Genomic DNA, 12,404 nt, shown 5'->3' with positions numbered 1-12,404 from the left:
TATGTAAAAAAGCCACATGTGGCACACCCACCTGTAATGCCAGTGCTAGGGAGACTAGGCGGTGAGAGACCCTGTCTCAAAAAACAAGGTGACGGCTATATCAGCCATACTCCAGAGACCAGGGCAGGCCCATGCCCCAGGAGTCATCAGCCAACACAAACTGGACTCCATAGTTTTGTTTGTTTGTTTGTTTTGTTTTTAAAAGAGAAAGAGAATATGAAGCTCAGTGGGTAGGGAGGTGGGGGAAGAGTTGGGGGAGTGAGATGAATACTCACAATACATTGTATGTATAAATAAAAATATTATTAAAAATAAGGCAGAAAACAATTGAGGAAGGCATATGGTGTTGAACTCTGGCACACACACACACATACACACACGAACACACACAACATACACATGAACACACACATTCATACCCCCAAAAAAAGGAAGAAAGAAAAGAAAAGGAAAAAGAAAAAATCCAGAGCATAGATTAAAGGATTTCTTTAAAAAGAAGAGCCGGGCAACGGTGGCACACGCCTTTAATCCCAGCACTTGGGAGGCAGAGCCAGGTGTATCTCTGGGAGTTCGAGGCCAGCCTGGGCTACAGGGCAAGATCCAGGACAGGCACCAAAACTACACAGAGAAAGCCTGTCTCGAAAAACCAAAACCAAAACAAAACAAAAAGCCTTCCACAGGCTGGAGGGATAGATCAGCAGGAGAAGGCACTCGCTACCATACCTGATGATCTAAATTCAACCCCTAGGACCTGTGTGGTGGAGGAGGGACTGGTTCCAACAGGACATTCTTGGACGTCCACATATACACCGTGGCATCTATATACATTTGTATACACACAAATCACATAAATAAGTAAATAAATGTAATTGTTGAAGAAAGAATTCTTCCAGTAACAGATGGGTAAAGATCAGTGCAGTTCAAACCTACTCTACTGAGCAAGTTCCAGCCAGCCAGGAATGTTACACAGAGAAACCCTGTCTTGATAAACCAAAAAGAAAAAGAAAAAAAAAAAAAAAGATCAGTGCAGTTACATTTGGTTGTAGAAAGCAGGAAGTTAGAAGCTTCAAGACTTGGAATGTATTGAATCATTACAAAGACTCTCCCTGGGTACGTGAGAGCATGGGATAACCACTCCAGGTTTAAAAAAAAAAAAAAAAAAAAAAAGACAGACGCAAGAAGTTTTACTAATTTTGAGATGGGAAGAAAAGGAGTTCTAGTCTGATGGGTTCTAGGTGAGGTTTTTAGGAAAGATGATGGACAGGGGGATTAGGAAATTCCCTAAACTAGATGCCTTGGTTGTTGGGGGCAGGTGAGTACAAGCTTGAGAGACGAAAACAATGTGTTGAGCAGCATTAAATGCCTATTTCATTCCAGGTAATGAGTTTCAGTTGAAGACTCCAGGCCTAATTATATGACTTTCCTCTGCTTATGCACAGCTGCTTAGATACAAGCACAGAGACAGCAGGTGAAACAGGTTAACAGGTTCATGGCTGCTGCTTACAGACTTGAGGTCTTCGGAGACGGTGGCCAAGGTGGAAGGGACGGGGAGTTACAGATCTTAACACAAGAATTAGGATAAAGATGAACTCTGAAATAGGAACTGGATATGAATGGATCCTAGAGGAGGAGGGGCTGATTAAGAAAGAATGAGAAAGCCAAGAGAGTAGGGGTCTCGGAGAAGCTGAGGACCCCTTGAGGTGGCTATACCAGGTTTAAGAAAGGCTCCGAGGCTTGAGAGCGTGTGTGAAGTATAGGATTTTTGACCAGTAACAGTTCATAGTGGAGCCCAAGGCGTAATAGCAGGAATGGTCCATTAAGAAGCGTTTAAAAGGTCTGATCTCAGAGTTAAGTTTTTATTGGATCATCAGTGCAGAGGTCAGACAGGAATAAATGAGAATCAGTGACCAGGGGATCAGTAGCTGACAGTGAAATAGTATGCACACACACAGACAGACAGATACAGGCTGAGCCCTCATGTGCTATACAGATACTTGGGTGGTTCTTATTAGGGAAGAGTTGCACAGAGTCTCTAAAATACCTACTGCGATGAAAGCTACTGCTATTGACTCAGGAGAGTAAGTGAGGAAGTGCTCTTCTATAGAGGAAAAGTAGAATCCGCCAACACCAGAGTTGTTAGTTGTACCCTCCAGGTGTCAAGGGGTGATTTGTGTGTCAGGTGTACCTTTGGAACATGTCTCTTCAAGGTGGGTTACAATAACAGGAAGTGTGGACCTGAAGAACTGCAGCAGGGCATGGGGAGGGAACTTTGGTTTCTGAAGCAAAGCGTCTTAAATATGTTTATGCTGTGGACTCCTTTCTACATCCATTCACAGTGTTTTAAATGAGGGACCGAGGGTGTGACTCAGTGCCAGAGCACCTGCCTAGCATGTGTTTAGCCTTGGATCCCCAACACTGCTAAATATAAACATACATATGTATGTTTTATTTTATATATAATATATATATATTTAAATGTTACCAAATATAAGTTCAAGTATATATGATTCTATGCTTATGAATTAAATAAGATCTAGTGACAGATACACCATTTTTAAGTCATAATAGCACGTAACCTATAATTATAAGAATATCTTCAGTTTCTGTTGGTGAAAATGTCATAAATGTGAGTAATATCATGGTGGTTTATTGCTTGCATCTGACATTGATGGAAATGTTGGATTTCAGATAGAAGCTAGTAAAAATAAAAATTAATTTTGTCCCTAGCCATGTTCATGGACTTCTGAAGTCTACTAAAAATAATTTTAAAACCTTAGAAATGCGCTGGCTCTCAGATTACAAGCTCTTGCCCTCCAGGGAAGGCAGAGTGGTCTGGTGTGCTGACCTCCTTGCCTGAGTTACAGAGACTGCAATGATTAGATTCCCCACTGGGATTATGCATTGGTCCCTTTGATTGTGTTGCCTTTTGTTCTGTTCTAGTGTGAGTAGATTGAAAACCATTGTAGTTTATGTGGTGGGTCCATTTATCATGCTGGGTTCCTCTAGGGAGGCTTCTTGCTTTAGGACTAGTTCTTTTCCTCCAATCCCAGCACTGGGAGGCTAAGGCAGGAGGACTACAAGATCTAGGCCACCCTGGCACACAGGTGCCTTTGAGTCCAGTTTGAATACAGTCTCTACATGGTAAGAGCCTGTCTCGGAAAAAAAGAAAGAAAAATGGAGTGGGGGAACTGGGGAGATTGCTCACTTGGTACAGTTTATATTTGAATGGAGTAGTCGGTCTGTTTAATATACTTATTGACAAATTTGGACTGTGAACTGTCATTGTTTTTCATCTGTTATTTATTTTGCCTCACTTATTTTGTATTTCTCTTTCTCACCTTGCCCTTTTTTAGTACATATACTTTTATTCCCTTCCTTCCCTCCCTCCCCCTTCCTGCTCTCCCTCCCTCCTTCTTCCTTCACAGCTTCATTCACATATTTAATATAATTTGAGCACAGTCCCTCCCACTTAATACCCTCTCCTTCCTAAAAAGTCCTCCTCCTTCATTTTTTGGAAATTTACTTCATTTAGTTAGGATTCTGCCTGAGCATGGTTAGGGAGTTATTTACTTAAGCTATGGCAGCTTAACAGTGGCTACATCCACCCTCCCGAGCAATCTGTAACAGGGTAAGGCAGGAGGACTGCAAGATCTAGGCCTTTCAGGGAGGGATAGGAACTTCCTTCCTTCTTCCTTCCTTCTCTCTAACCTAGCTATGCCGTCTTTTACTTTTCTGGTAGTAGGTATCCTGGAGATTACAATTTGCAGACTTGATTTATATTAATTGCCTGCTTGTATGTCTGTATACCATGTGCATGCCCAGTGCCTGCAAAGGCCAGAAGCAGGTGTCAGATCCTCTGAGATTGGAATTACAGATTGTTGTGAGCTACAGTGTTGGTGCTGGGGATCAAACCCAAGTCTTCTGGAAGAGCAGCCTTAACTGCTGAGCTGTCTCTCCAGCCCTTTTCCTGATTTCTGAATGCATGGCACTGACTTCTGGTATTCTTCAGAATTTTGTTGTTGTTGTTGAATTCTAAAATCCAAGCTTTTTATATGAAAAAAATCACAGAAATAATTTGGATATTCACTTGTAATTTGGTAAATGAAGTCATCTTCTTTCCAGAGGCAATTTTCTTTTGCTTCTGGCAAACAAATGGGATAAATCACCTTCAGTCAGTTACTGACTGAGCTGTTCAAGGTGAGACTGGTGTGCTTCTGTAGTGGTTTGAATGAGAATGGCCCTCACAGGCTCCTAGATTTGAATACTTACTTGGTCATCAGTTGGTAGATCTGTTTGGAAAGCATTAGGAGGTATGGCCATGTTGGAGGAGGTGTGTCACTGGGGGGTGGGCTTTGACATTCCAGAAGCCTAGATCATTCCCAGTTAGCTCTCTCTCTGCCCCACACTTGTGGGGCAGATGTATGTTCTCAGCTACTGCACAAGCTTGCCTACTTCATGCTCCATACCATGATGGCTCTCCAGAACCATGAGCCCCTTACTTACTCCCTAATCCTGAGGTGCCCATGATAGACATTCAAAATGTGTCCTCTTCAGAAGGAATTCCAGCTCGTCTCCCCCAGTCCTTCACAGAGGTAGCTGCTCTGCTTAACTCCATAGCCTGCTTTCTCTCAGCTTCTCAGATGGGTGAGTGCCTGGAAGGAGAAAGCGCTGGGGTCCGGTGGGTGGTGTCCTTCACCTCTCTCAGGCTTCCTCCCTCCGGGCTCCTGACATCTCTGGTTCTTTGACAGTGTTCCTGTACTTGTAAATGAGTAGTTTTTATATCATATTCAACTTCTAGTTCTTGACAGAACTTGAAACTGCAAGAATTACTCAGCTTTTGCTGGGAGAGGTCCCAGTTAGTAGACTTTTTGTCCTGAGTCAGCCATTGGAAGAAGGCCCATTTCAAGGACTCCAGGCTTGAAATAAAACCTCCTTGGAAAGTTACTGCAGCTCAATCTTAAAGGATAAATTGGAGGGCTAATGTTACACAGGCTAAAATTGGACATTAATTTGATTGCTCTTCACATTCTCAAAATGTAGTATTCTCCTTAGTCCTGGCTCCTGCCACCAATAGCTGATATTTATTGGGAGTCTAACTATGTAGCTTGCAATGCTATAAGCACTTTGCCTGGATTAACTCATTTTACCCTCCCAGCAGTTCTGTGAGACATACCAGGAAATGGTAAAACTTTCCTGAGATAATGCGAGTCATTATTGACAGAACTTTACTCAAACTTTGATGAACTCTCTTAGAGGCATGCTTCTTAACCTAAATCAGCCTGCTGCTTCTTGTACTCACGTGGTCTTTGCTCTTCAATAGAACTTAGAGGCAAAAATAAGAAATCAAACCATGGAAGAGACTTAACCTGTTCTAACAATCTCAGTCACCACAGTACCCTTAGGCCAGACCTCCAGGACAGTCAGTTTACCTCTGACATAGCTTGTTTCTGAAAATACATAGGTTGGCTCGTCTCCCCCAGCCCTTCACAGAGGTAGCTGCTCTGCTGACTAGGAGGGTGAGGGGACACCATACGCTGAAACTAAAATGTATTTAAATATTGTCTAGCTCCTTCCTTTGTCCTTACATTTCTTGTGATTATTTTAGGTTTTTCCCTTCTCTTCCTCTGTTTAGTTTTGGTTTTTTGTTGTTTGGTTGGTTAGTGTTAGTTTTCTCTTTCCTTCAGCCTTTTCCCCCACACTCTTGTTTACTGTAGATTCCAAGAGAAAGAAAGCCAATTCAAGAACCCAGGTTGAATGGGTGGACAGCACAGTGGTCCCTACAATGTTGAGCAGTGGAGGTGAAGATCAGCTCCCCTAGTCCCTGCCCTACCTCTGCCTCTAATCTTTACCTCTCTGTTCTATGTCACTCCTGGTCTCACCTGGTACTAAAGGAGCCAGATTGAGTTCATCTAAGTTTAATGAGCCAGAGAGTTTCTCTTTATAACACCTCGTCAAGGTATCTATATCCCCAGAAAAGATTCTGACCCAGCTTGGATCATATTCATGTCCTTTGAGTAGTCATTCTGAGCAGGGAAATGCAGTGCAGTGATCATTTAGACCAAGAGTAAATGATTGCTTCTCAATGGAAATACAAGGAACACCGAGACCTGCCAAAACCACACATAAAAAGTTCATTGTGTATGCTTGTGAACCTAGCACTGGGAAGGTGGACACAGACAGATCCCTGAGGCCAGCCAGCCCACAGTATTAGGCAAGTTTCAGGCCAGTGAGAGAGAGTCTGTCTCAAAACACAAAGAGTTTGGTACCTGAGGAATGACACTCAAGGTTGACCTTTGACCTCGACCTCTGGCCTATGTACACACACACACACACACACACACACACACACACACATACACACATACACATTTTACAGAATTTTTTAAATGTTATTACAAGCAAATTGTTTTCCATATTTAAATTAATTTCATTTTCTGTTGAAAATAGCCCTTCGAATAATTGGTTTATTAAATATTCTTTGTCCTTTATAGATGAACTGATGTGGAAATAGGTGAATATAGCATGTGTTTGTCTTAGTAGGTGCATGAAGTACTTACTGTATTAAAATTTTTATATCATTTAAGTAGATATTTTTAAACCTTCAGATCTTTTAAATTTAATTATATGTATGTGTCTTAGAATTTTTAATGCAGATGCTACATTATTAAATATGATTAAAATAGTTAAGTATTGATTTATTTATATTTTATCCTTAGGAACTGAGAGAAAGCTATAATACACAGCAGTTAGCCCTCGAACAACTTCATAAAATCAAACGTGACAAATTGAAGGAAATTGAAAGAAAAAGATTAGAGCAAATACAGAAAAAGAAACTAGAAGATGAGGCTGCAAGGTAATTAATACAACTGCTGAATGTGTTGTACTGTGTTACTGTTAAAATTCTGCCAGGCCATGGTGGCGCAGGCCTTTAGTCCCGGCACTCAGGAAGCAGGCGGCTCTCTGTGAGTTCAAGGCCAGCCTGGTCTACAGAGTGAGTTCCAGGACAGCCAGGGCTACACAGAGAAACCCTGCCTTTAAAAAAGAAAAAAAATTCTAGCTTTGTTGCACATTGCTTTTGTTTATGAAAATTTAAGGGGAATTAAAGGATTATTTCTAGATACTAATCAGATTCTAAATTTTATAAATTCAATTCCCCTTTTAGGTATTGAGTTTTCATTAACCAATTTTTATGGCCTGTTTGTGAAAGCTAAGGACATAGGAGTCAGACCTGGATTGGATTCTTGATCTTTCATTTACTCTCTGAGGGACCCTGGTTAATAAGACCATTTATCTTTCTAAACCTCAGTTTCTCCTTTTGCAAAAAACAGTGTTTACCTCATAGATAATTGTAGGCATTAAATAAATAATGCAGCTGGAATTGCATATATCTTGCACATTGCACATAATAAACTCTCATTAGTTCTCTGTCTCTCTAGTACATCTGTGTGTTCCCTGAAACATCATTTTAAAAGCATGAAGTGATTTTACTCTCTGAAAAGACTATCACGTGCTGCTGCTGTAGTTGCCTTTATGCCATTGAGATGCACTAACCAGCCGTCCCCGTGGGGGAGGGGCACGCATCTGAAGCACCGGCCTTTCCCCTAGAAACCATGTGTGGCTTGTTTGGCTTTTGTTTCTTGGCTTTTGTCAGTAAAATCCTTTGTTTCTCCCAAGTTCTGTCATGTCGGAAATGAGTATAATTGGTGAACAGATACTAATGAGCCAGTCTTTCTCTGCTCTAGTAAAGAGCAGACAGGCTACGCTGAGGAAGAGCCAGCAGACGCTGGGAGGGAAGAAGCCCATCCCCTACTGAGCCCCTTCCCTGGTGGCTCCAAAGTGACCAGTGCCAGTACATGGAGTGGAGTGACAGCTTCTGGATGCAGTGCAGATCCACGCAGGGTTCCTCCTCCTCCTGAATTCCTCATATATCCAGTCGTGGGTTCAGATAGTTAAACCCAGCTTTACTATCATTTATTCCAAGTGCCCTGTATCCACGGTCTCCTAGCCAGAGACAGCAGAATAATACGGAAGGAAGGGCCTCAGTCAGTAAAGGGCTTGCCTTGCAAGTATGATAACCTAAGTGTGATCCCCAGAACCCATGTGAAAATATGGTGAGGGCATGAAGTTCCAACTCACTGGCCAGCCAGTCTAGCCTAATGAGGGAATTCCAGGCCAGTGAAAGGCACTGGATTAAAAGAGGTGGCCAGGGTTTTTGAGAATGATACCTAAAGTTGTCGTCTGGCTCCTACATGCACACATACAGGCATGAGCACCTGAGCACACACGTGCATGAGCACACATACACAAGCATGAGCACACACACACAAGCATGAGCACCTGTGCACATAAATGTGTGAGCACACATGCATACAGGCGTATACATATAGGCATGAGCACATAAATATATGCATTTTTTAAAAAGAATAATAGGACAGTGAAGTTCTTCATTTGACACTTACCTTGTGCCACTTAACATCCACAAGGGATCTGTGCAGTAGTCACACAGTCATTGGATGGCCTTTCTGTTGACACATGCAGCCCTTGATAACGGTCGTCTCGCAGTTCCTTTCTGGCTTACAGTTCTTATTAGTAAGACATTTTCATCTAGTTCATCTTTGTGTATTGTCCTGCTGTGGTAAACTGAAGAAGTTAAAGAGAACACAGGAATGTAGATCTTAGCAGTCCAGAGCTTCGTGTTAGTACGGTAGCTTGGTTTCTTGTCCTTTTGTCTAGGTGTGGTCTTCGGTAATAGATTTTCACAGGGTAGAAGAGGTATCACCTGGCTCTGGACTAGTTTTTAACTCACTAGCTTGCCTAAGAAGATTTACCAGAATTTAATGAATTTTCTGGAGTTATGATGCTGTGGTAATCAAATCAAGGTCAATAGGTCATCCCTGGCTTGGTCCCATCTAGTTCCTGTCTATGGCATTAATTCACAGCTGTGAATAGGAGAGAATGCGTCTAGAAAGATGATTTACTTTTTGTATTACCACCTCAGAAAGTCTCTACACTCAGACGCCAGCATTTTCCCTCCACTTCTGGCGTGTTTCTATGACATATTACAGTGGAGTATCAGAAGGAATATATATTATCTGGCTCTCTCACATCTGTTTTTATGTCCTCATTCAGAGAAAGAGTTGCCACTGCTATGTTTAGTATCTTCCCTAAGCCTCAGCTCTTTCAGAGTAGCAGAGATTGTGGCCGGATAGATCTCTGGGATTCTACAACATTATACGTCAATCAAAATGGCAACCATAGCTTATTTTGAGACTTATTATTTGGCTTATTTCAGCTTTAATTGCTGAAGAAATTTGGAAATTCTGGGTAATTAAAAAAGTGGAAGGCTCTTAAGATGCCTTTACCTCATGCTCCTGGTTCATTATCCCAATACCCAGATTTCACCCAAGTTGTGCAGAGCTTCTAAAGGAGGTGTGACGTGATAGGATGGAGGCTGAAGGGTTTGAAAAACGCTGAAAGAAAGCTAGGTGCAGGGATCTATCTGGCCGGAGTCTCTGCTGCTCTTGATAATGCTAAGGCCACAGGAGTCCTTGTGAAGAGTCCAGGCAGGAAAAAGTTTTCGATTTGCTGAATGGATCCCTTTCTACCTTTGTCTTGGGTGTGGAGGGACTTTGAGGCCTGGAGAGCTGTCAGTTGTACTCCCCAGCTCACCTTAGTTGGAGGTTTCTCTGGCTATTCCCCTTCAGCCCTCAGCCCTGCTTTCCCCCCTCAGCCCCCCTCCCCCCTCAGCCCCCCTCCCCCCTCAGCCCCCTTTCCCCCCCAGTCCCCTTTCCCCCCCAGTCCCCTTTCCCCCCTCAACCCCCCTTTCCCCCCTCAGTCCCCCTTTCCCTCCTCAGCCCCCCTTTCCCTCCTCAGTCCCCCTTTCCCCCCCTCAGCCCCCCTTTTCCCCCTCAGTCCCCCTTTCCCCCCCTCAGCCCCCCTTTCCCCCCAGCCCCCTTTTCCCCCTCAGCCCCCCTTTTCCCCCCCAGTCCCCTTTCCCCCTCAGCCCCCCTTTCCCCTTCCTCAGCCCCCTTTCCCCCCTCAGCCCCCCTTTTCAGTCCCTCTAGTCCATCTTGCTAGTTCTCCAGCCAGTGGGAAGCAGATCTTCCAGCATGCGTGTTGGTTTGGTTCGGTTTTGGTATACCACATATTTGGACGTTATGTAAAGTCTTCATTTCTCTTATTTAAAGGAAAGCAAAGCAAGGAAAAGAGAACTTGTGGAGAGAAAGTATTCGAAAGGAAGAAGAAGAAAAACAAAAGCGACTTCAGGAAGAAAAATCTCAGGAGAAAGCTCAAGAAGAGGAGCGAAAAGCTGAGGCAAAACCAAGTGAGGGTAAGGGTAGATGTGCTCGGGACAGCAGTGACAGCAGACAGACAGACAGACGCTCATCTGCAGTCAGAGCCTGTCGGTCAGGTGTGGGTGAAAGTGCACGGACATGCGCACACTGACTGAGGAGAAACCTCAACAGGACAAAGGGTCATTTCATTGATAACATAAAGTTATAGCTGCTACAGTTTGTAGAATTGACATAATCTTAAATATTTACTTTAGTTAACCAGTATAGTTTAGCCACGTATTTGAGTGAAACAACAGTAAAATTTTAAGTCTTTTTACATTGAACTTTTCTCAGAAGGCATACTTCCTTAAACAGCTCGGAGTCCATTCCTGTCCTCCTCCAGAAGTATGTCTACTTTTAGATGAGTAAGCTTCAACATTCCTGATAGTGATACAGTGTGCTCACATTTTTAACGAAGTGTGTTTAAACTTGTCAAGCCCGATGTATTTTCCCTTTGTGAGTCCTTCTGTTTCCCCTTTAGAACGAACTAGTGAGTCTGTGGATGTCCCTTCACCTCCTGTTTGCCCGCTAGTCTCGTTTGTGCTTCTCTTGTGGCCATTCCATCTCTGCCACAGTCATCTCCACCCATCTGATCGTGTCTTGCCCCTGAGTAGATGCCTGCCACTGTCCACAGCTTGATCCGCCCGACTCTCACACCTTCCCCTAGGTCTGTGTGCCTGTCTCAGCCTCTGAGGCATCACTTTGTTTAGCTGCCTCCTACCTCACTTAGGATGAACATTCTTCTTTGCTTTATTTCGACTCTCACCTAGTCAAGGTAGTTAAACCCTAACAAGTCTAAGGCAAGCAGATTTTCATTGCACTGTTCGGTGCTCGTTTTTTTAGTGTAGATTTTAAGAGCTCTTTGTTGAGTCGTAGTAAAGATGTGTCTACTCAAAAGTGGCAAATGATGGGATTATCTTTTCTTCAGGTGGGACAGCCAGTGCTTTGGTGAATTACAGAGCATTGTACCCCTTTGAAGCACGGAACCATGATGAGATGAGTTTTAATTCCGGGGATATAATTCAGGTAAGAAATGAAGCCTTCTCTGTTCATGAGTAAGCTAATTGCAATGCATTGTGCTGTTTTCTTTAGTTTTTACATACTTCTAAAAATATTTTTTAAACATTAGCCCTTGCAGCATCTCTCGGAGCCTTACAGGGTAGTTATTACTACCAAAAAGGAAAAACTTGCTCTGAGACAAATTATAACTGTCAGTGTTGCCGTAACAGAGCAGAATGAAAGTATGTCTTTTGGTTCTGAGTCCAGTGTTCTTTCCACTGTGTCTTACCAGTTCACATCATGAAGGACACACCACTTGCAGTGTTTTAATAATTGAACGGTAGAATTTTAAGAGACTGATTATTTTCTAGCAACTGTTAAAAGAGGTAAAGTTAAGTTCTGCAATCTTGACTGAATTTGGGCCATTTGTTCCTTGGAACAAATGGTCTTTGTTGTATTATTATAACCCATGTGAGATAGATAAATAAAAAAATACATAGAGAATCGTGTTGATAAAGGTAATATGACATATTGGAAAAGAACAGGCTTTAAAAGTCACCAACTCGGATTTTAGTCTCTGAGTGATATCAAGATATATACTCAATAATACTCAATAAGCCATTATTAAAATAAAAAAGTGAAATATACATCTACTATGACCTGGTCATTCTACTCTTAAGGATCTACCTCAGAAACTAGAAAATGCACATCCATGTGAACACAGATGTCCACAGCATCCTTCTTTATAATAGCTAAACACTTGAAACAATTCAGATGTCCATCAGTAGGAAAGCATGAACAAATTATGATATGTGCAAATAACTACCAATAAAGAGGAATAGCACTCATATTCCAACGTGGATGGAATATGTACATGTAAGAAGGCAAACAAAATAACAAAAATAATGCACAATTTTATTCATAGAAAATGCAGACTATGTATAGTAATGTAAAACAGGCCAGTATTTCTCAGGAGGTCTGAAGGGCAGGAAGGAGAGCTGGGGGTGATGGATACCTTATTATCTTGAAAGGCATATAAATATGCCAAAACATTACATTAACACTTTTGAT

The 12,404-nt window shown here is 42.4% G+C and overlaps 1 protein-coding gene across 6 annotated transcripts in view; it reads left to right on the top strand.

Annotated features, from left to right (window-relative positions):
• Itsn2 (intersectin 2) overlaps positions 1-12,404 on the top strand; it is a 119,034-nt gene that overhangs the window by 53,270 nt on the left and 53,360 nt on the right. For all 6 annotated transcript variants that reach the window (XR_008220143.1, XM_052745985.1, XM_052745987.1 and 3 more), the window contains 3 exons: positions 6,717-6,853; positions 10,188-10,330; positions 11,263-11,360. Coding sequence is in view for 5 of the 6 variants with exons in the window: in XM_052745985.1 (XP_052601945.1) it covers positions 6,717-6,853; positions 10,188-10,330; positions 11,263-11,360 (378 nt within the window). In the remaining variant the exon portion in view is untranslated. The remainder of the gene's footprint in view (positions 1-6,716; positions 6,854-10,187; positions 10,331-11,262; positions 11,361-12,404) is intronic.

This window comes from Peromyscus californicus, unplaced genomic scaffold (assembly GCF_007827085.1).
Source record: "Peromyscus californicus insignis strain IS unplaced genomic scaffold, ASM782708v3 Scaffold_1__1_contigs__length_55948999, whole genome shotgun sequence".
NCBI classification, from domain to species: Eukaryota; Metazoa; Chordata; class Mammalia; order Rodentia; family Cricetidae; genus Peromyscus; species Peromyscus californicus.
Note: the sequence above shows the minus strand (reverse complement) of the source record. Positions and strands in the feature narration are given on the sequence as shown.